Below are 23,025 nucleotides of genomic sequence, written 5' to 3' on the forward strand. Positions count from 1 at the left end.
AAAACCACGGTAAATCAGCCGTCGCCAAAAAATGTCTTTTTCTCAAAAAATATTAAAGTTAGGGGGAAAAAATACATCATTTTAAAGCTAAGAAAATAGGCTTTCCAACAGCATATAACTCGTTTACAGACAACTGAAACATTTTATAAAAGCGAAAGTTGAACGAAAAAATTTGAGAAAAATAACAGTAAAATATGTTTTCCAGGCAAAATTTGGTCATTTTAGCGTTGATTACGAATTTTTGGATGCAAAACTAAAATTTTCTGCAATTTATCTGCTTTCTTGGACATAAATTCGACCGAAAACTGATGAGGCACGAATATTTTTAGATTTTTAGTAATAATCGGATTAGCGATCAATGCGTAATGTGATAATGCGATAGAAGTGTCAAATTTGCGACCCGTTGCTTACAGCAACGGAAGCGATCGCATTACGAATAATTAACCTCTGTTTGCCAAAAACCACCCAAATAACCGATTTTTCAACGGAAAATTCATCCCAGACTATTCACTGGACATGTAATAAAGGTAAATATGTTCGAGTGAAAGCGAAAACAAGTGAATATTTTGAGGGAAAACACAATTATGTGAGATCAAAGGAACATGTGGTGAAGACACGCAATTGCATCGCTAGGAAAATCTTACCTTTTCAGCGATTTTAACGCTTGAAGTCCCATCCAATCCACCTGGTCTAGTCTTTGAATTCACTATTATCGCTGCCCTACGAATCTTCAGTGTTCTATATAACAGCACACTTGGTAAAAGACGGCTCGACGGGCGACAGATTGTTGTCGATGTCCATTACTCATCGCTTTTATTGAGCTTCATAAGGGTATATTTTGTTCAAAGATCCACTAAAACGCCATTCGTGTTACATGACTTTCGACGCCATTGCTGGTTTAGTTAATAGTTCTACTTTGTCCACCAGAGAAATCTACGCATTTACCACTACCCTCTCGATCCTAAGAAAATACGCACAGAAGGCTCTATGCACAAAGACACCACTTAGCAGGGGAATGACAGGCAAGACTTACTGACACGGAAAATTAAAAGAAGAAAACGGAGAAATCTACCCATTTTCTGACTGGGATTGCCATACGGCAACCCAGTAATAAAGTCAGTGGTATAGTTGACTCTTACAAGAGTAAATAGAACAAGAGAAAGATGTGTGGTCACTAGAAATGGTGTAAAAAATAATCTTAATTATTATTATTAATGGGGAAAAGTTTTGAATAAAATACTAGGAAACAGCAGAAATTGATCGAAAGCCACTTTATTCTAGGAAATTTTGTGACAGATATGGGAGACGTTTTCCATGTGAGAGATGCCTGCATAACCTGGGAAATTTTGCATAATTATTTATAAAAATTAAAGAACTTGCTTTATCAGCCAGAAATTTCACCAGTTACATAATATAAATAATAATAGTATTGCAAATCATTTTTACAAGATACATTCACAATGGCTGGGACAGCAGATTTTTTGCTGATATTGTATTAATCTCTAACAGATTGAAGCTCATGAACTTGAAGTGTTTAACTCTGGTTCAGAGCTGGGGTTTTTTTTGAGTTTAAAAATTTCCTTTTTTGGATGTAACTTAGCTCGTTCATTTCCCACGCACGTGCAGCTTCGATCTTAGTTTTGTCCATATTTTGACATAAAATTGGTGACCTAAAATCCCCAGCTTTGATCCAAGGAAAGAGTTTCAGATTACATGCTTCAAGGTCATGATTGTGCTTCTGACCCTAAGGTATGGAACTGATTAATCCTGATCATGAAATGTTTATTTCAGTTCATGAAACAACATGGAAACGACAAAGGAAATGTAATATGGGCAAAGAATGTGCCAATATTTTACAGAAGACCAAGGCCAGAGGATGCTCAGTATGTAAACATATTCACAATTACATTATTGTACTTTACAGTTAAATTAATTTTATGGGTTTACTGGAGATTTGGGTATCACAAAATTACATCATTTTGCATGACATAGCATCATCTCAAACAGTCCCTTTTGCTCAACAATTCTCTGCACTAATGTCTAACACTAATAATATTAAGATTTGGTTTGCTAAACTCTCTCTCCTTTAAAGTCAGCATTAGACTGAGGCACCTGAAAGTGGAAAAAATGGCTATAATTTGATCTGTGACAATGCAAAGAAGAGGACTGGGTTTAGTAGCAAAGCTCCCTGCGCCAAAGGTGCACATGCAGATTACCATTGTTAAGAGAATATGGTAACCCATCTGTGCAAGAAAATTTGGTTTTGGTTACTGTATGACTGTGCTTCCACATCTCTATGTATGCCAATGTGAATCTCTGCGGTGCAACCCACGTATTTTGGTGGGAACATCTTTGATATTTGATATCCATGTAAAGGTTAATTGACACTTGTCAAAACAAGGTATCTGCTGACCAGTCTTGAGTGACCATATTGCGGGCTCAAGTTTAAAGCTTATTGAGGTCAGCTATTTTTTTTTTTAAGTTGACTGCTGACCAGGTAGTCATGTACTTCCCTGCTAGCAGAGCTGACTCTTCTTTTGTGTTTGCTGGAGCTGATGAGTACAGGAAAGGGACCTCTGCTATGGGTTGAAATTCACTGTGCTGTGGACGGCAGTTGGATCAAAGCGAGTTTCAACCCATGGAAGACATCTCTTTCGCCTACTCGTCAACCCAGCGAACACGATTGCAGGCTTAAGCCAGGTTAACTTATTGAAAGAATAAATAACAGGGGAGCTACACTTTTAGGCTTGGCTAAATCTATATTTTATTACCAGATTGACATCACATATTGCTTTGCATTGTATAGTTCTTTGAAAACAGGTATGCAAAGTAGTTTGTGACGTCAACCCAGTATCAAAGCCATTTCCCTTTATTGCTCAGTCATGGATCAAACTCTGACCACTTTTCTCCTCTTTCAAAGTGAATATCTAAAAAACAAAATATTTGGGACAATTGCAAAGAGTAAATAACATGGAAAAGTTTGTTGAGGTGATAAGCACTTTAAATTTCACTCTTGGCTTCAAAAGAATGACTCGTTTTTACAAAAGACTGACTAGTCCAAATTTTTCTGAAACCTCCTGATGTTCTGGCAGATAAGCCACCTTTTTTAGCTCCTATTCTTGAGGGCAAACAGTGCACTTTTATTGGCCACTGTGTTTCCAGTAATCATTGTTTACAAAATAATTCAAACATTAATTCATTCTTATCATTGTATATGATAGTGTATTGAAAGAGCAGTGGATAAGGGCAAAGTACGAGCGTAAGGAATTTGTTGATGGTGCACCAGAACCAAGCTACTTAAATGGTATGTTTTTGAAAACTTTTCCAAGCAATGTACATCTACATACGTATACCACGCACCGGTGGCTCAGTTGGTTGAGCACCAGGCAGTCACTCGGGAGGTTGTGAGTTCAACTCCGGCTGGACCAACATTCAGGGTCTTTAAATGCCTGAGGAGAAAGTGCTGTCTTTGCAATTACATCTGCAAATGGTTAGACTCTCTAGTCTTCTCGGATAAGGACGATAAGCCGGAGGTCCCGTCTCACAACCTTTCAATGTTCATAATGCTGTGGGACGTAAAAGAATTAACCCGCACACTTGTCGCAAAGAGTAGGGCATGTAGTTCCCAGTGTTGTGGTCTGTCTTCTGTGGTGTATCATGGTTGGGAGGGTTAAAAATGCTCGGAGACAGAACCGTAAGTTAGAAAACTGTAACAGGTTATTACGTATACGTCTCCCTCGTTAAAATAATAAAGATAAAACAAACAAAAAAACGTCCACGCAAAAACTATTAACCCATTGACTCCTGAACCGCCCCCATTGACAAGTAAAATTAGGGAGTTTATAAGAAACAACGATGGCTACAGCAACAACAACATCAAAAAGCAGTAAAATTACAGCAACAACAACATCAAAAAGCAGTAAAATTACAGCAACAACAACACCAAAAAGCAGTAAAATTATATAATATTGGTTAAAAGAACCAAAATGATCGTGCTGCACGTGCGGCACGCTTTTTTGAACAATTATCTCCTGCACTCGTCAAAACTACTACGTGAAATGACCAAATTTGAGGTTTTGACGACGACAACGTGGACAAACTACAGTGAATCGTTCAGTCTCACTCTTTACTTCAAATCTGTCCGTACCAATCCAGTTTTATGACACTTTGCACAATGTCCAAATATGGTCATAGCACGATCAATATGTGCCATGCGTACTCAACGTATACCCTGTGATGTACCTAATTTGGTGTGTTGCGGAGAAAAATAGTTTTTCCAGCTTTTTTTCCAATAAACATAGAAACTTGTGCTTTGTCATTAATGTGTTGAATACTAAAACAATAATTAATTGCCCTGCTCAATCTCGAGGAATATCGCTTAATTTTAGCCAACTCAGCCTACGGCCTCATTGGCTAAGTATCAGGCGATATTGCGATTTTGCAGGATAATTGTTAAATAAACAAGATGGAATAATCATGAAATACTTTGAATAGCTCAAAGTTATATTTTGAAGTGACATTTTCGTCACCGTAGCCGTTGTGGTTTCATTGAAGCAGTACACTATAAGAGTAGATTTGAGCAAGATAATGCCAATAGAGTGCCTTTTTAAATATCAATTGTCTAGTTGGCTTTTCACGAATAGATTTAGGAATATCATTCGAATGATAACATCCAATAATAAATATTGGATGGTGATACTATCAATAACAAGAGTACATGGAAGTGTCAACATGTGAATCCTTACTACTAGTTAGTATAATTTATTGTGACTAGGAGTTAGGAAAAAAAAAAGAAAACTTTAATCACTCACTGAAAAACTATGTCCCTATTAATGGAAAGAATCAAGAGGGACTAGGAGCCAAGCAATGGGAAAAATCTCAATTACATGATTGTTTGTCAAAAACCTTATTGACAGTTTATTTACTGCTGAGATTTGCTCCCAGTGACGATATTGTTGAATAAATTTATTATGAAGTGCCTGTAGACCTGTAGAACAATTAAGCAACTCAATTTACTGTTTCCCATTTGCAACCTTGTTTCTTCTTTTTAACATCAGGTACAATGCGAGGATATTTGAAAAAGAGGAAGAAGGGTGATAATCATTGGCATCAAGTACTTTTTGTCCTTTCTGAAAAAGAACTGGCCTACTATCTTAGAGATCAGGTCTGTGATTCTCATTGTAAAGTTACTGTATTATAGTTTTCTTTAATACTCAAACCATTGCAGTCACCAGCAGTAGTTGATTCCAGGTAAATTTTGCCTTTAATGGTTACCTTTTCAATTGCCATTAGCCATCTTTTTGCGTGATCAGATTGTCTGAGAATATTTCCAGTAATCCCTCTCTTTTATATCCTCTCACTTGTCAACAGTCACTTGCAGATTATCTAAATTTTTCACAATGCAGTCATGGTACATTAATACAACACAATACTTTATTAATTTTAACGAGGGTAACACATCAACCTTTTAAAAACAGTTTTCTATATTTCTATATTCTTCTACTCCCATGTGCAAAGGTTATCTCAACACCTTTAGATCATATATATGTAACACACCTAGATTGTTGTTCTGATCTATGGACTCAGCAACCATTCTATCTATCCAGCATTCTTTGTGCCAGGAGCCTGTGGGGGTATTACTGAACAACAAAACACCGAAACAGTCAAACGAAACACTAAAGCACCATGTATGACCCCACCATACATTGAATACTAACCAACAAAGGTTGGATTTGAGATTAAATATCATTTTAGGCCTAAAACGTTATTGCTCCTAATTCATTGAGATTAAGATTATGATTCAGATTAAGATTGACATTAGGAGCAATAACTTTGTAGGCCTAAAACAATGTTTAATCTATGATGAAATGGTATATAAAATGAATCATATATGAACTGCGGATATGAAATCAAGTGAAGCTATGATCTTCGCAGTTATGAATGCACAATTTTTGCAATTGCGTACAGAAGCCTGAAAAATTGAGGACTTCAACGGGGTTTGAACGTGTGACCTCGCGATGCCGGTGCGATGCTCTAACGAACTGAGCTATGAAGCCACTGACGTTGGGAGCTGGTCATTTTGTGGGTTCTAATGGTCCCGTGAGGAATGAATCAATGATGAAATGGTATATGAAATGAATCATATATGAACTGCGGATATGAAATCAATTTCATAAAATGGAAAAGGTTGCTACCTTGGATGAATAATTATAGTTATTATACACCTGACCACATGAATTTTATAATAGAGACAAATTCAAGAAGTGCAGCAAAACCAATCTAGTGGCATCTGTGTTGTACAAACAACAAAGGAATCTGGTTGTTAAAATGATTTCCAATGCTTAGATCAAAGTCTGCCTACATATATTAGAAAACGTGGAGAAAATTACTCTGGAAAACACTCAAACGTGCAGCACCAATGTGCAGTATGTGACCTTCTTTTAGTGAAGGAGGTGATCTACATATCACTGACTGCTTCCCATCACCAGTGTTTTTAATGAATGCAAACCCTGCAGTCACTCTTTAATGAAAACATACGACCTGACCAGAACGTTCAACTCCTGGAATTTTTTAGGACTCATATTGACGAATCCACCTTTAATCCATTGAGTCCTAGGAGTGAGACTTGCAAGATTTTATTCTGTCTAAAGCCGCAGCTACATGAGTGATTTTTGCTTGCGCTGGTGATGCTTTTTTTTCAAATTTGCGTTGCGTCGCCAGCGCAAGATGAAAATCACACATGTAGCCACCCTTGAACTGACGATGCAACAGGTGAAAAACTTGCAAGAAAAAAGACGTCAGAGTTGAAAATTTTGCGACAAAATCGCATAGATAGTTGCTCATGTAGCTACCCTGCAGCTTTTTGCCTGTGCTTGCAACGCAACTAAATAGTATTTAGCCAATGAAATTAAGGGAGGAACGTATGTTTATAGTGCCCAGGTCTCTTGAAGTATGCGATTCGCGCAGCCTTCAATTTGTTGCCAAAATTTGTCACAAGTGTAGCCACCCTGGCGCGCAGGCGACGCGACAAAATCTGAAAAAAAATTGCATCACCGGCGCGAGACGAAAATCGCTTGTGTGGCCGCAACTTAATGCCAGACGATTTTACTCATCAATGGAGAGAATATTCTGTTGGAGATTCTATTATAATGATCAGATCAAGTATCAACTGCTAACAAACTGCTGACCAAACAATTCAGTCACTGTTATTTGTCCATTTTATCTTTTGGTAGGATGAAAAGCCAAAAGAGACATTTCATGTTACAAAAATTAATGTCACCTTTGCTCAAGAAAGAACCAATATAGACAACAGTTTACAAATCACGCATGTAAAAGATGGAATAACAAGGAACTACTTCGTGTGCTCAGACAGTGGACAGGTATAGTGCACGATTTTTAATATGAAGCATTGGATCAGCCACAGGAGGGACTAAAAAATTAATGTAATCATCATCCAGTTTTTGCTGTAACAAAGTTACAGTTTGTAGTCGTTTCAAGTGTTAATGGCTGTCAATTAAAAAAACCTCCTACGTACTGTAAATCAAATTGAATAGAAATCTGTTTATTTTGCCACAAAGAAATTTGAATAGTTTTACGCAAAAAATAGAATGAGGTAAGAAGTTGGTATTATTCATCATCATCATTATTATTATCACATATTTTTGTTTGGCGAGGAGGCCTAAAAGAAACTACTAAACACATAATTGAACTTCATATCAATACATAATGACCACTGGTGTTATAAATCAAATCATGACAAATCTGGCTTAATTAAGGTTCTTTGTTTGCTGTGAGAGATTTCTGTCCAGGTACTACCTTCTGTCCAGGTACTGCTTCCCTCAAAGCACAATCATGATGATGATGATGATGATGATATTGGTATCATTAGGGTTGCTTTTTTTTTTCTTGCAGCTAATAGTAGATTGGTACATGGCAATCAGAGCAGCAAAGTTCAAAGCATTAAGACAAAATGGACTGACAGTTGACCTTGCTAGTGTAAGTGATAGATCAAGTTATCAGAGTATTCACTGTTATTAAAAGCTGAAGTACAGATATCAGATTTCCAGAATTTCATTGGCTCGCTGGACACAGGCTATCAGTTCATATACCTGCTCTACCTAATATGGTCAAGGAACATGTCAGCAATAAAGTGAGCTGAAAACATTTTTGCAGCTCTGAGGAAAAATGGCCAACAAAAGCCATTTTGGACCAGAATTGACCAAGGCTGAAATTTATGCTTTAGTCGACAATACTAGCCCTGAGAACACCCAATAAGAAGAGTTGTTGATTCTGGAGTTTATTCTACTCAGGCTTTCTGGATATAAAGTGATTATAACCAGTTTGTTGCTATGCGCCTCGTTGGTTATCACTTCATATCCAGTGCGCCCTTGTAGAATAATAATTATTGTTAATTATCCAGCATTATAAGGAGAGTGGGTTTGATGAACTTCTTGAATGTTATTCAGGATCACTAGGCAAATGTACCATCTGTAAAGAATTTTCATTTGAATTCCTATGGCCTCCTTTCACCTTTGTGAACTTTAGTACGTCACAATCACTTTATCATCTTAACTTGGTTTTCTCTGGTTCTTAGCTAAAGGTTTGTCTGTTTCATTGTGGCGAAATTTATGCCTAGCATCCCACTGATGTAGCACCACTTATTATTTAGAAACTGATAAAATATTTGCTTTACCTTTTAAAGTTGAACATGGAGCTTATGAGGGATTTCACAATAGAAGGAGTACTTGAAAAGAAGGGACCCAGAGTAAGAATAATATTGTCATGCTTTAAGGACTTGTACAAAGGTGCAAGTAGTTGAAGTAGGGGTACAGTGACTCCATGGGGAGTGCGCTGGACTTGAAGTCACCTGGCCCAGGCTTAGGACCTGGAAAAGTCAACACATTATGTTCCTTGTCCAAGACATCATACTCTCACAGTGTCTCTTCACTAAGAAGTGCAAATAGATACCGGTACCAGTAATTTGTTGCTCGAGGGCAGTCTCCATCACAGACAAGCAACCCCTCTTGGGGGACCTGGGAGTTGGTACTAGTTACTTAATCCTATGGTAACTGGGATATGCTCTAGCACGGAGGACACGTACCCTAGAAAGACATTATAAAGACTTTAGCTTATTACACATACTTGGGTGAAGGTTCCAAGTTTATTTTCGTGTTCTCAAATCAAAGATAAAATCCTAAAGCCAAAAGTGACATAAGTGTTCCAGGTTCAACTGTGACAAGTTCACATATTAAGAAAGTCGACTAATAATAAATTATTATTGATTAATAGTTATTAGCGAATGTGAGAGAATGTTTTAACACATATTAAATGAAAGGTGTTACAATTGAACCCACTGGGAACTCTGAAAAATCCGAGCCCCAGATGGGATTCGAACCCACGACCCTTCGTGATCTACAATCCTGGTCAAAACTGTGGGGACAATTCGTGCTTTTCCCCCTCCCCCCATTACAATGTTGATTTCTCACGGTCTCCAAAATCAAGAACCGTTCATCGATCGCTGGCATGTTTCAACTTTGTCTGGGGGGAAGGGGGGCGCAAAAAAGGCAGCGAAAGAAGAACAAACGTTGCTCATATAACGATGGAAGCATGTACAGTAAATTCTCTACTTTTCGCCAAGTGTCCCGAAGTGTCTTGAAGTGTTTTCACCCGGATTGTAGTACGGATGCTCTAACCACTGAGCTACTGGAGACTCTATGGTGAGCAAGGGTGAAATGTGAATCCAATCTGGGGCTCGGATTTTTTCCGAGTTCCCATCACGCAGCCACAGAGTCAAATATCGACTGACAGCATAGCTCATAACTGCATCACGCAGTCACATTGAGAGCATCATTGAACGATGCGGCCAACCAATTACCAAAGTGAGCGAATGTGAGAGAATGTTTTAACACATATTAAATGAAAGGTGTTACAATTGAACCCAGTGGGAACATGGAAAAATCCGAGCCCCAGATGGGATTCGAACCCACGATCCTCCGTGATCTAGTACGGATGCTCTAACCACTGAGCTACTGGAGACTCTATAGATCACGTACTAGATCACGGAGGGTTGTTGGGTTCGAATCCCATCTGGGGCTCGGATTTTTCCGAGTTCCCAGTGGGTTCAATGTAACACCTTTCATTTAACATGTGTTAAAACATTCTCTCACATTCGCTCACTTTGGTGGTTGGTTGGCCGCATCGTTCAATGATGCTCTCAATGTGACTGCCCGATGCAGTTATGAGCTATGCTGTCAGTCAATATTTGACTCTGTGGCTGCGTGATGCAGCTCGAGTCAAATACCCACATTTCATCCTTGCTCACCATAGAGTCTCCAGTAGCTCAGTGGTTAGAGCATCCGTACTAGATCACGGATTTTTCCGAGTTCCCAGTGGGTTCAATTGTAACACCTTTCATTTAACATGTGTTAATAGTTATTAATTAATCATAATTATTGCAGGTGTCAAATTTATTACTGTACTTGACTGTAGAAATTTGCACCTTCCCTTCACATACTGATTCTTTGTTTAGGGGGAACCCTGGCAAAAGAGGTGGTGTACGCTTGATGGCAGAAGATTCCTGTATTTCGAACAAGCGATGGTGAGAGATGATGATCAACGTTTTAGGAAAATCAGAGACATTTCTATGAAAAAGCAATCACTTTGGTCCCCACTAGCAATCTGTTACGAGACAAACTGCATTGAAGGGGTCAACCTGCAGTGTAATTAAAAGGACACCCCTCGGCCTTAATTGAGCTTTATTTAAGTGTCTAGTGTACATAGCACTGGGGTACTAGTTGGAGACAATGTACCAAACTCAAATAAAGACAACTTACCAGTATATAAAATCATAAAAATTTCGTTTTATCAAACGAGTTGATAAAGGTCGGGTAGTAGGTTGTCGAAGACTTTAATTCCATCTTGCTCACAGTCCGCCTGCATGTGTATGCTTTCTGGATATATATAATGTGCCAGCCTACTTAAATATGCGTATACAAAATATAAGGTAGTGATACAATTGGTGCTAATTATCATGTGCCAACATGTTACATTTCCTTCTCTTAAAAGCTATGTTAATTGAAACGAAAAAAAACAAAAACAAAAACATTCATTCAGGTACAAGTGTCTTATAATTACACATGTTGACAATGAATAAAGTTAAAATATATAGGGTTTGCTGTCTGGTGTCCATATATCATACTAATAACTACGAAGGGCTAATGCTCGCAACTTCGGCTTTCCAAATCTTTCATGGTCGTAATACGACCTTTATCAAGTCGTTTGATAAAACCAAATGTTCATGTTTCACTCTGCCACCGACGCAGCTCTGCAGTTTCTTTAGAAACTAGAAATTCATATCAAATCATAGGTTGCTTTTTTTGAGGAGAAGGAAAAACCAGTGAAAGTACCCGGAGAAAAACCTCTCGAAGCTGTGTAGACAACCAATGAACTCTGGGAAGTCTGGGAATCAAACCCAAGCCACATTGGCGGGCGGTGAGTGTTCTCAGCACTCCGCCATCCCTGTTCTCTAAAAAAATCTGTTGTCCATGTGAACTGAAATGATTGTTTTTGCATTGATAAAATAAATGTGTCTCTTACAAACTAAAGTTCATTATGCAGGACGTGGGTTTCATTAAGTTTTAAAGTAGTTCTAAGGGACCTTGTGATAGAGTAAGCGGGCACCTCTATCATTTTATTTATTAAAAACTGAACCACGGATATCAGATTTCCAGAATTTTCACAAGCTATCAGTTCATATACCTCCTCTACCTAATATGGTCAAAGAACAGCGTCAGCATTAAAGCGAGCTGAAAGCATTTTTTGCAGCTCTGAGAAAAAATGGCCTAAAAAAGCTGTTTTGGATGGGAATTGACCGAGGCAGAAATCGATGCTGCAGTGGAAGAGTTGTTGATCCTGGAGTTTTTATTAAAAACAATTATTCTACTCGCGTTTGCTGGATATAAGATGATCATTATAACCAACTCGGCGCTACGCGCCTTCTTGGTTATATCCATCACTTCATATCCAGCGCGCCCTCATAGAATGATTGTTAAATAGTTGGCTTTTGATTTTGAGACCTCCTTTGAACAAAGGCAGGTACTTTAATCGGCGTAGACGGGTACTAGTACCCGGGTCCCAGGGGGTGAGGCTAAACCGCGTGGGTGGGTTGGTCGTGGGTCGTGTTTGTTTGAAGATAAAACATATATATATTAGCTCCCTTAGTGCTCGGTCCAAATTTGTCTTAGGTCTTAGGTCTTGTCTGTTTTGAGAATTTCCAGTCATTGATTAAAAAAAGGGTTAGGGTTAAGGTTAGGGTTGGGGTTAGGGACCCACGACCCACCCACCCAGGCCGATTAGACACTCTCGGTCCTGGCTTCTAATAAAACCCCTGTTTATTGTTATGGATAATCCTCAAACTGCTAGGTGAAACAGTGAACGGGGGAAAAAATATTTCAAATCGAACATAACATGCATTGAAAGCCACAGTAATTGTGCAAAGGCTACCAGATGGGTATTAATTAACCAAGCATGGTGTATTCAAATTTGGGGCAATCAAAGGCAAATCAATAAAGTGGTCTAGAGCGAGTTTCAATCGAGTGTCGTAAAACCAAAACCAAAGTAATTACTTTGGCTAATCAAAAAGGATGGAGACAATCCAGTAAACCAGTCAAAACTGAAAGTAATTACACATAGCCGACACAAAGCGCGGGAAAAGGTGCACGTGCGAGCCACGATTGGTTTTGGTTTCACTTCTGATTGGTTGAAAAGTGATGCAAGAACTTTGAACCAATCACTGAGTGAATTAATGCAAAACCAATGCAATTCTCTCATTACTTTCGACACTCAATTGAAAACCGCCCTATGTGGCATTGTAACCGAAGGTATCCACTTGCAAACACAAAATCTTAACCACCGTACTACACTGCATCCTAAATTCACTTTTTTCACCCCGAAGCAGCTCCCATTGATGAGTAAAATCGTCTGGCATTTAAGCACTCCGTTCTTATCGAAATTATAAAATTCTGATACTGACATCGGAAACCAAATTTCCGATAATAATTTGGAGATGTTCAATCTATCAAATCTTACTTCTTGGAGTCAATGGGTTATAGAAAGGGACAGCTTTTTAGTAGATGTAGAAGTTGTTAATATTTATCAAGTGATTCAGGAACGTCATCACTGATTAAAAAAATAGAAAAGGCATGACCTTTTGTTTTGCAAATTCTCTGCAGGACGCTACTCCAAAAGGCGAATTTATTATTGGTTCAACAACAGAGGGCTATTCTGTCGAAGAAGGAGATTTATCAGTAACGTCTCAAGATGAAGACTACTGCTTCACAATTACAGTCCCAAGCCGCATATACGCCCTAAAGGCAAAAACAGAGAATGAACGAAGAATGTGGTTAGACTGTATATTGGAGGTTATTGCTCAGCCCATGACAGATGAAGACAAGACAGGTACTAAATATATATATATATATATTTTTTGATATTATAAAACAAGGCATGAAAGCGAGTAGAAGTGGTCAGGTTCTGGATAACAGGCCACATTCAGCACTGAGTGGCAGCATTCAGAACCACTGTTGGGCTTAAAACCCAAGAATAAGAATGTGTACCTATACCGCATACTATACCTGATGCCTCTATGTAAAGCAAACCCATTTTGTCATTTTTATCTCAAAATTTCGTTTCTTAACTCATCCAGAACACTGCGCAAAACTGTTAAATAAATAAATAATCTTTTGACCCATCAGTGAGTGAGGGGCATGTGTTTCTTACTGTGATGACATCAAAAACGTCTACTTTAAGATGTGCAAGTGACACACAGCTGTGGAAGTGAAAGGCTTGTGTCTTTCCTTAGATGATGTAAAAGAACTTGTTTTCAATGCAAATTAAATTCTATACTTCATGTTTCATAGGGTTAGGATAGAATTGCCTCTCACTAGCTCAGGGCCCCTGGGACAAAATGACTGCATGAAAGTAAAGGTGAAGGGTCCTTATTTTAACAAGGGTGGCACGTGGCAGTCAAATAGAGTTACTGATGAACTTGTGGCCCTCGGTGCACACCTTTTACCCCGCGCCCCCCCCCCGCACAAAATTCAGTATACTTGATTTAAAAAGAAAGCACATTGAAACCGTGTTTAACTTAACAGCTTCAAAACATGGTTGAACAGGGCATTAGTTTCGTTCAATGTTTGGTGTGAATTTTCAAATTCTTCAGGGTAGGTTCTGTTAATTGAAAACAAATTTCATAGCTGAGTTTTTATGACACTTTGGCTTTCAGAAATGAAGAAGACAGACAATAGGAAAAGGCCAAAACGGAATCCCTTTCCTTTTATGAAAAGTATCCGAGCATCATTTTTGAGAGATGAAGAGTCACCATAAAGCACAGAACAGAAGAAATAATGTCTAACGTTTTGCTGCAGTGATAATATTTTTGTATGATATCGTTATTTTATTGTATATCAGTTATAACAAAGAGCTGCCAGAAGAGATGAAAGAGAATATGTTTTACTTCAGTCGTAGCAAAATGGAAAAGCCAGACAATCAAAAAGAGTAGGGACTAAGGGGCCTGGACAAGAGGGAAATGTTTGGCGTTTAAACAACATCAAACAATGTTTCGTGACCAACCATTTTACCGTTATGCTTGATCGTGGTTGATCGTGTTTGAGAAGTCCATCAAACATTCGATCAAACAACCTAAAACATTTCTTTTGTTCTAGTGCTTGATGGGCGAGGTTTTGTTCGTTTGGCCAGCCGTATCAACCGTGTTTGGTGCGTGCGTGCGTACCACGCTTGCTCAGCCTCATGTATCCAGTTTTTTTTTACGTATTTGTGACCCATAGTTCTCTGCTTGTGGAGTTTGATCAGAGTTAGATCAAACATGTTTTAACCGTTTGGCCACTCACTTCAACATCATCATGTTTGGTCGCCAAACAAGGTTTGATGTTGTTAAGGCCCGTTTTAAACGTCGCATGTTATAAAATGTGCCGAATCTAATGCAAATGAGAAAAATCTATTGTTTTCGCTTATTTGCATTAGATTCGGCACATGTAAAATGTGACGTTTAAAACGGGCCACATTTCCTGTTTGTCCATGCTCGAAGGTGCGTTGCGACTAAGAGCGACTTTTATATATTTTCCCCCTTTGTGGGGACGGTTCAGGGATAAAAGCATTGAAAAGTCTAGCTATCCTACCAGCAGATAAGTAATAATTATGGAGCAAGTTTCAATCGAGTGTCGTAAAACCAAAACCAAAGTAATTACTTTGGCCAATCAGAAAGGACGGAGACAATCCAGTAAACCAATCAAAACTTGAAGTAATTACACGTAGCTGCAACAAAGCACGGGAAAATGTGCATGCACAAGCCACGATTGGTTTTTGTTTCACTTCTGATTGGTTGACAAAATGGTGTGAGAACTTTGAACCAATCACTGAGTGAAGTAATGCAAAACCAATGCAGTTCGCTAATTACTTCTGACACTCAATTGATAACCGCTCTAAGTGAACTTTACTTTAAACTTTTAATTATTGAATATATAAGACTAGAGGTTAATTTCCACGGCCCAGTTGTTCAAAAGCCGATTAACACCAAGGAGTTAATTAATTTCTCTACTCCCAAATGCTGTTAAACGCTGATATTTGGCAAAACTTAACAATAGAAGAGGTCAATACTGAAAAACAAAAATAAGGAAACAAAACTTTCACCAAAGAGTTGAAAACATGAAACAAGAGTTCACGCTAATCCTGCCTTAAGTTAATCAGCTTTCGAATTACCGGACCCAGAAGATACGTTTTGGACCGAAACAAACAAGGCCACCACTTCTTTGTTTAGGGACAAAAACATGGCTTCCCATGGAATTGCACCACCAGAAAACCATGAATAGTCCAATTCGAATTTCACTAGAACCGCAGACCAAAAATGCAAAAGACGCATTGGTACAGGGTTAACCTCGACCTGAAGGGTATCGGTGCACCTGTATGTGATGTTTTCTTGGAAAATTTCACTCTTTCTTGGGTATGTTGATGAATATTTTTTAGGATGAGGCTAACCGTGTAAAGAGACGCCTTTGGTTCTTCGATCCAGTGGTTTTGATGAATTCGAAAACTGGGCAATTCGCGATTTAGACATCACAAAAAGTGGCGAATATCGGCAGAGATTATTTTTTTTACTTTTTTCTATGCTAAGATGAATTGTATTCCGGTTAAAAATAGAATGAAATTTATTTCTCTAAAAGTGACAAAATCCTCTCAGTATTCTTTCAAAGGCCCATGCACTACCTAGCATGGCTATTTTTTGCAGCCCTGCTCAAAGTATTGTATGGTGTCACACAGTGTTAGTGTACAGTGTAAGCCTGGGACCAGGTGCTGGCAGGGAACTGGAGGATGGGATCAGGTTCCCCACTCACCTCTTAACCTGTCAATTTTCAGAGCCTGGTTCCAGTCAATTATATGCATATTATGAGGGAGCATTACGGGATCATATGGAGATATAAATATTAAAAATATAAAGTACAATTATATGTACTGTACTCATGTTCTAGATACATGTATTAAAATCTGATTATGCTTAGGTGAGTTTATAGTTATTAATAACGCACATATTGTAAATCTTTGGTGTCTTCAGGCTAAAATAGTTTAAATGAATCCAATGAAAGTGATCAGCGTAGTTACTAAAACAAGGAATGACCTAAATGACCTATAATGACCTACACTAGCTCAGGGCCCCTGGGACAAAATGACTGCATGAAAGTAAAGGTAAAGGGTCCTTATTTTAACAACGGTAGCGCGTGGCAGTCAATTAGAGTTACTGATGAACTTGTGGCCCTCGGTGCACACCTTTTACCCCTCTCCCCCCCTCCCCATTCGCACAAAATTCAGTATACTTGATTTAAAAAGAAAGCACATTGAAACCGTGTTTAACTAAACAGCTTAAAAACATGGTTGAACAGGGCATTAGTTTTGTTCAATGTTTGGTATGAATTTTCAAATTCTTCAGGGTAGTTTCTGTTAATTAAAAACAAATTTCATAGCTGAGTTTTTATGACACTTTGGCTTTCAGAAATGAAGGACACAGAGAAAAGCAACAAGCAAAGATCGAATAGCTTTGGCGGTAGTCTTGTGAAAAGTATCCGAGCATCATTTTTGAGAGATGAAGGTTCACCATAAAGCACAGAACAGAAGAAATAATGTCTAACATTTTGCTGCAGTAATACTATTTTTGTATGATATCGTTATTTTATTTTATATCAGTTATAACAAAGAGCTGCCAGAAGAGATGAAAGAGAATATGTTTTCCTTCAGTCGTAGCAAAATGGAAAGGCCAGACAATCAAAAAGAGTAGGGACGAAGGGGCCTGGACAAGAGGGAAATGTTTGGCGTTTAAACAACATCAAACAATGTTTGGTGACCAACCATTTTACCGTTTGGCCACCTTGTTTGGTGCTGGTTGATCGTGTTTGAGAATTAAGTCCATCAAACATTCGATCAAACAACCTAAAACATTTCTTTTGTTCTAGTGTTGATGGGCGAAGTTTTGTTCGTTTGGCCAGCCATATCAAACGTGTTTGGCGCGTGCATGCCTACCACGCTTGCTCAGCCTCATGTATCCAGTTTTTTTTATGTATTTGTGACCCATAGTTCTTTGCTTGTGGAGTTTGATCTGAGTTAGATCAAACATGTTTTAACCATTTGGCCACTCACTTCAACATCAGCATGTTTGCTCACCAAACAATGTTTGATGTTGTTAAGGCCCGTTTTAAACGTAGCATTTTAAATGTGCCACATTTCCCGTTTGTCCATGCCCGAAGGTGCGTTGCGACTAAGAGTGACTTTTATATATTTTACTTATTGATGAGGACGGTTCAGGGATAAAAGCATTGAAAAGTTTAGCTATCCTACCAGAAGATAAGTAATAATTATGGAGCAAGTTTCAATCGAGTGTCGTACAACCAAAACCAAAGTAATTACTTTGGCCAATCAGAAAGGACGGAGACAATCCAGTAAACCAATCAAAACTTGAAGTCATTACACGCAGCCGACACAAAGCGCGGGAAAATGTTCATGCACAAGCCACGATTGGTTTTTGTTTCACTTCTGATTGGTTGACAAAATGGTGTGAGAACTTTGAACCAATCACTGAGTGAAGTAATGCAAAACCAATGCAGTTCGCTAATTACTTCTGACACTCAATTGATAACCGCTCTAAGTGAACTTTACTTTAAACTTTTAATTATTGAATATATAAGACTAGAGGTTAATTTCCACGGCCCAGTTGTTCAAAAGCCGATTAACACCAAGGAGTTAATTAATTTCTCTACTCCCAAATGCTGTTAAACGCTGATATTTGGCAAAACTTAACAATAGAAGAGGTCAATCCTGACAAACAAAAATAAGGAAACAAAACTTTCACCAAAGAGTTGAAAACATGAAGCAAAAGTTTACGCTAATTCTGGATTAAGTTAATCGGCTTTCGAACAACCGGACCCAGAAGATACGTTTTGGATCGAAACAAACAAGGCCACCACTTCTTTGTTTAGGGACAAAAACATGGCTTCCCATGGAATTGCACCACCAGAAAACCACGAATAGTCCAATTCGAATTTCACTATAACCGCAGACCAAAAATGCAAAAGACGCCTTGGTACAGGGTTAACCTTGACCTGAAGGGTATCGGTGCACCTGTATGTGATGTTTTCTCGGAAAATTTCACTCTTTCTTGGGTATGTTGATGAATATTTTTAGGCCGAGGCTAACCGTGTAAAGAGACGCCTTTGGTTCTTCGATCCAGTGGTTTTGATGAATTCGAAAACTGGGCAATTTGCGATTTAGACATCACAAAAAATGGCGAATATCAACAGAGATTTTTTTTTTTTACTTTTTTCTTTGCTAAGATGTATTGTATTCCGGTTAAAAATAGAATGAAATTTATTTCTCTAAAAGTGACAAAATCCTCTCAGTATTCTTTCAAAGGCCCATGTACTACCTAGCATGGCTATTTTTTGCAGCCCTGCTCAAAGTATTGTATGGTGTCACACAGTGTCAGTGTACAGTGTAAGCCTGGGACCAGGTGCTGGCAGGGAACTGGAGGATGGGATCAGGTTCCCCACTCACCTCTTGAACTGTCAATTTTCAGAGCCTGGTTTCAGTCAATTATATGCATATTATGAGGGAGCATTACGGGATCATATGGAGATATAAATATTAAAAATATAAAGTACATGTACAATTATATGTACTGTAGTACTCATGTTCTAGATACATGTATTAAAATCTGATGATGCGTAGGTGAGTTTATAGTTATTAATAAAGCACATATTGTAAATCTTTGGTGTCTTCAGGCTAAAATAGTTTAAATGAATCCAATGAAAGTTATCAGCATTGTTACTAAAACAAGGAATGACCTAAATGACCTACAGTGATTTACAATGATGATGATGATGAACTTTACTGATGTGTCGAGAATCTCTAGGGCATAGCACCAATTGGTGACACAGAAATAAAATAATGTAGGATAACAATGCTAAAAATAGTAAAAGCGAGGGAGACTAAAAAGAAATCTAAAACCTATTTACATATAAAATTTGTAATGACCTACAATGAGCTACAGTGATCTACAATGATCTACTGTGATCTACAGTGACCTAAAATGAGCTACAATGGCCTACTTAAGGTGGCTTACTACAGTAAAAGATCAAGGTTTTGCAGTGTTAGTTTTACCGAACAAATAAATGCAAATCAGGGGAAAATGCTAAACATAGTGACCGAGCTCCTGGAGGGGGGACTAGAAACTATTATTATTAGTAGTATTATTAAAGGCTTTTTTCTCGAAAACCAGCCGTACAACCCCACCTCAAAATTTCAGGATTTCCGAAAGCGAGAAAATATAATTATGTCGTGAAATAAATAGTTAAATCTGCCAGACAGGTTTTTCACAAATGACAAAAACGTCTATTTTTGTATATTTTAATAATAACTGAAAAACTGTCTGATAGAACTTTTTGAAAAAATGTTGACGGTTTTGTCTTTATGTTGTTTACTAATTCGCAAAATTTTAACCCTGGTTGTACGGCTAGGTTTTGAGAAAAAGGCCTTTGAAATGTCTAGTTTCCAGTTCCCCCTCCAGGAAGTCCGTCACTATATTAAGCGTTTTCCCCTGAGTTGCATTTATTTGTTAGATAAAATTACATTTTACATCAATTGCAGTGACCAACACTTCACAAGAGACAACATTTTGCTTTTAATTTCACAGATTTCAAAATTTTGATATTTTTTCTTCGGATAACTGTAGTACGCCACCTTTTAATAAGTGACTTAAAATCAAAGAGAAAGACAAAAGAGGAGCAGGGTGAAGAGTTTGGTGAGCGGAGAACATCCATTGTGCATCGTCACGCAAATACTTTTAGTCCATTGCATGACAGCCCAAATGACGACAGCAATTACGCACGTGGCCTCGACTCGAAGGCACAAATAAACTGCGAAAAGACCCTCTGATGGTTTTCCTTTGTGTTAAAGCTAAATTGAAAATGTACAAATATCAAAGCTTTGTTTGGCAACGATAAAATGTTAATTAGTGCAGGAAAAAATGAAGAGACGATTATAAATTAATAAGTTATTCTTCCCACAATGTTTGGTTTGGTTCAGAGTGCACAATGAAAATTTTCAACTTGCTCAGCAACAAGGTTTTGATTGGTTCAAAGCGCAGAGTGGAATGTTTTTAACCTTTGTACTGCAAACATGCTGCAGTGCCCTCAGAGCTGCAACTTGTCTTTTATTTTGGCTAATTACAGATCATTAGCTAATTCTAGCTTATAATGTACCTCATTGTAGGTCATTGTAGATCATTGTAGATCGTTGCAGTTCATTGTAGGTCACTGTAGATCATTGTAGATCATTGTAGTAGGTCATTATAGGTCATTGTAGCTTACTGTAGGTCATTGTAGATCACTGTAGGTCATTGTAGCTCATTTTAGGTCATTGTAGATCATTGTAGGTCGTTGTAGGTCACTGAAGGTCATTGTAGATCACTGTGGAGCTCTAATTGTAGGTCATGGTAGCTCATTGTAGCTCGTGCCTTGTTTTAGTAACTACGAAGTTATCGGACGTTTTATACTGTACAGTGATGGAATGCAGTCTAGAATAGAGCTGTATACACTATCTAAAGAAGATGAAATGCCGTAACATTGTCGGTACTTTGTATCGAATACTGTTCTTTGGTGAAATAAATCTTTTCTCCTACAGAAAACATATTATTATTACTATTGTGCCTTTTCTTCAAACTGCCAATTCTTCAAAGTTGTGCCACAGTTGGCGTGTTCCCATTCTGCGCAATCCCTTACCACTGAAAACTTTCGTTCAAAAAATAATTTATGTTATAAATATTGCATTAGCTTAAACTGTTCACTCCAACGTAATGCCATTTGGTTACATGAGAAGCTCACTGCAGAGAGTTGGTTTGCATCCACCAGGCAAGAATTAATGGTTCGTAGATCAGATTGAGTTGCATGGTCTCATTGCACCGAAGGCAAAAATGGCCACCAATAAATTACTCCTTTGTCTTTGTAAAATTTAGTCTGACTAGCCTCGTCTTACAGCAAAAATTCTTTCAATTTTCGACGTGTTAACAAGGACAGTCAGGCTAATTAACACAAAGACAAAAGAATAATTTGTTGGTGGCCATTTTTTAATTCGGTTAATTGAGACGTTTTTTGGATTCTTGGACTTCAATGCAAGCGCCGGTGTCTAGAGGTACTGAGTTTTTCTCTCTTGTTCAAACATTCCGTCCGCGCATGCGTAAATGTTCTGGCTCTCCGATAGGTAGAAATTAAGATGCTGGCTCAGTTACAAGCAATTGACATTTCAGTTAAACAGATTCTACAGGCATAAACTACAAGTAGTAAGGTAAAAAGCGCGCGTGTCTGGTCTTCTCGAGCCAGAGGTGAGAGATGGTTTCACGCAGACTGGGACTCCTAAAATGCTTTGTTGTAAACATGGCGGTTCACGAGTGAAGTTGTCTCTCTGGCCTTTCTGTAGACGAATTCCAGGACCTGCCGATACAATTTGGGCAAGTTTTAAAAGCTAAAAACTTCAATCGAGGCTGTATTTTGCTGGTAGGACTGGGTGGCCCGACAATTATAAAAGGAGCTATGAAATGACAATCGGGTGTCTTCCCTTGTCATGGAATGACAGGATTACCGAGAATTCTTTTGGGCAAGAAGGAGGCAACTTGAGAATCTCGAGACTAGCCCTCGTCAAATGGCTGAAGCGCGGCCAGGGTAAAAAGTGAGAAGACGATTTCTAGCCAGATACTAAGGAGTAACCCTGGTGTGTGTAGTTAACGAAGACTTTTGATTTCTGAACAAATTTTTGTCATAGAAAATTCACGACAAATTTGTGCTTTTTTCGCTGTGATCCTCGTGTCAAAGGAACGGTGTAATGTAAAAAGGAGAATAACCAGATTTATATTTGCAGATTACCTGTTCTCTTACTAGTAAAGTGAAACTCTACATCTTTATGCAATAAGCGCATTCAAAATCCCCTCATATTACTTTATAAAAGTTTTTTTTTCTTTACTAGTAAGGGGTTTTCCTTTCTTAGTTCTTTTTCTTTTTTCTTACGTATCAGCTAAGTTGCGGAATGCGCTACCTGATTTTATCCGTACCACTGAGTTTACTGGTTTCAAAAGTGATTCCAGGGCCGCATTTTGTACAGCGGCTTTTCTTTTTAATTAGCATAACACAGCGGTCAAATGAGTGCGCATGTTCAAGCCACGCGCGTGCGATTTTGGCGCGCGTGGGAATGGGTTGCACAATTTCCATAGAAACAAGTAAGCGTCAAAATGGCGGCAGATTTAAATTTCGCGGTATTGGTTTTCAATTAGCGGGGATAAGGTGGAGACAAAACAGCTAAGGTTTTTACTTTAACCACAGCTCTTAAAGGGACGTCTCTTTCATATATCTTTTTCAACAAAAAAACTATCTCTGCAACAATAGTGAATTTTCTTGTCGAGTTTACGCGTTCGTAGAAAAA

General features: G+C 38.3%; 1 protein-coding gene across 3 annotated transcripts in view; it reads left to right on the forward strand.

Moving 5' to 3' along the window:
• The window catches only part of LOC138060765 (arf-GAP with dual PH domain-containing protein 1-like), a 38,549-nt gene extending 17,308 nt beyond the window's left edge, over nucleotides 1–21,241 (forward strand). For 2 of the 3 annotated variants that reach the window (XM_068906623.1, XM_068906625.1), the window contains exons 3-11: nucleotides 1,792–1,883; nucleotides 3,222–3,304; nucleotides 5,058–5,164; nucleotides 7,233–7,379; nucleotides 7,912–7,995; nucleotides 8,702–8,764; nucleotides 10,529–10,597; nucleotides 13,230–13,455; nucleotides 17,060–21,241. In XM_068906623.1, coding sequence (XP_068762724.1) covers nucleotides 1,792–1,883; nucleotides 3,222–3,304; nucleotides 5,058–5,164; nucleotides 7,233–7,379; nucleotides 7,912–7,995; nucleotides 8,702–8,764; nucleotides 10,529–10,597; nucleotides 13,230–13,455; nucleotides 17,060–17,166 — 978 coding nt within the window. In that variant the 3' untranslated portion in view covers nucleotides 17,167–21,241. Of the gene's footprint in view, nucleotides 1–1,791; nucleotides 1,884–3,221; nucleotides 3,305–5,057; nucleotides 5,165–7,232; nucleotides 7,380–7,911; nucleotides 7,996–8,701; nucleotides 8,765–10,528; nucleotides 10,598–13,229; nucleotides 13,456–14,281; nucleotides 16,571–17,059 lie in introns of those variants that run through there. The other variant, XM_068906624.1, reaches the window with a different exon arrangement.
• The last annotated feature ends 1,784 nt before the right edge of the window (nucleotides 21,242–23,025 follow it).

The sequence above is a fragment of the Montipora capricornis genome, chromosome 8 (genome assembly GCF_036669925.1).
Source record: "Montipora capricornis isolate CH-2021 chromosome 8, ASM3666992v2, whole genome shotgun sequence".
NCBI classification, from domain to species: Eukaryota; Metazoa; Cnidaria; class Anthozoa; order Scleractinia; family Acroporidae; genus Montipora; species Montipora capricornis.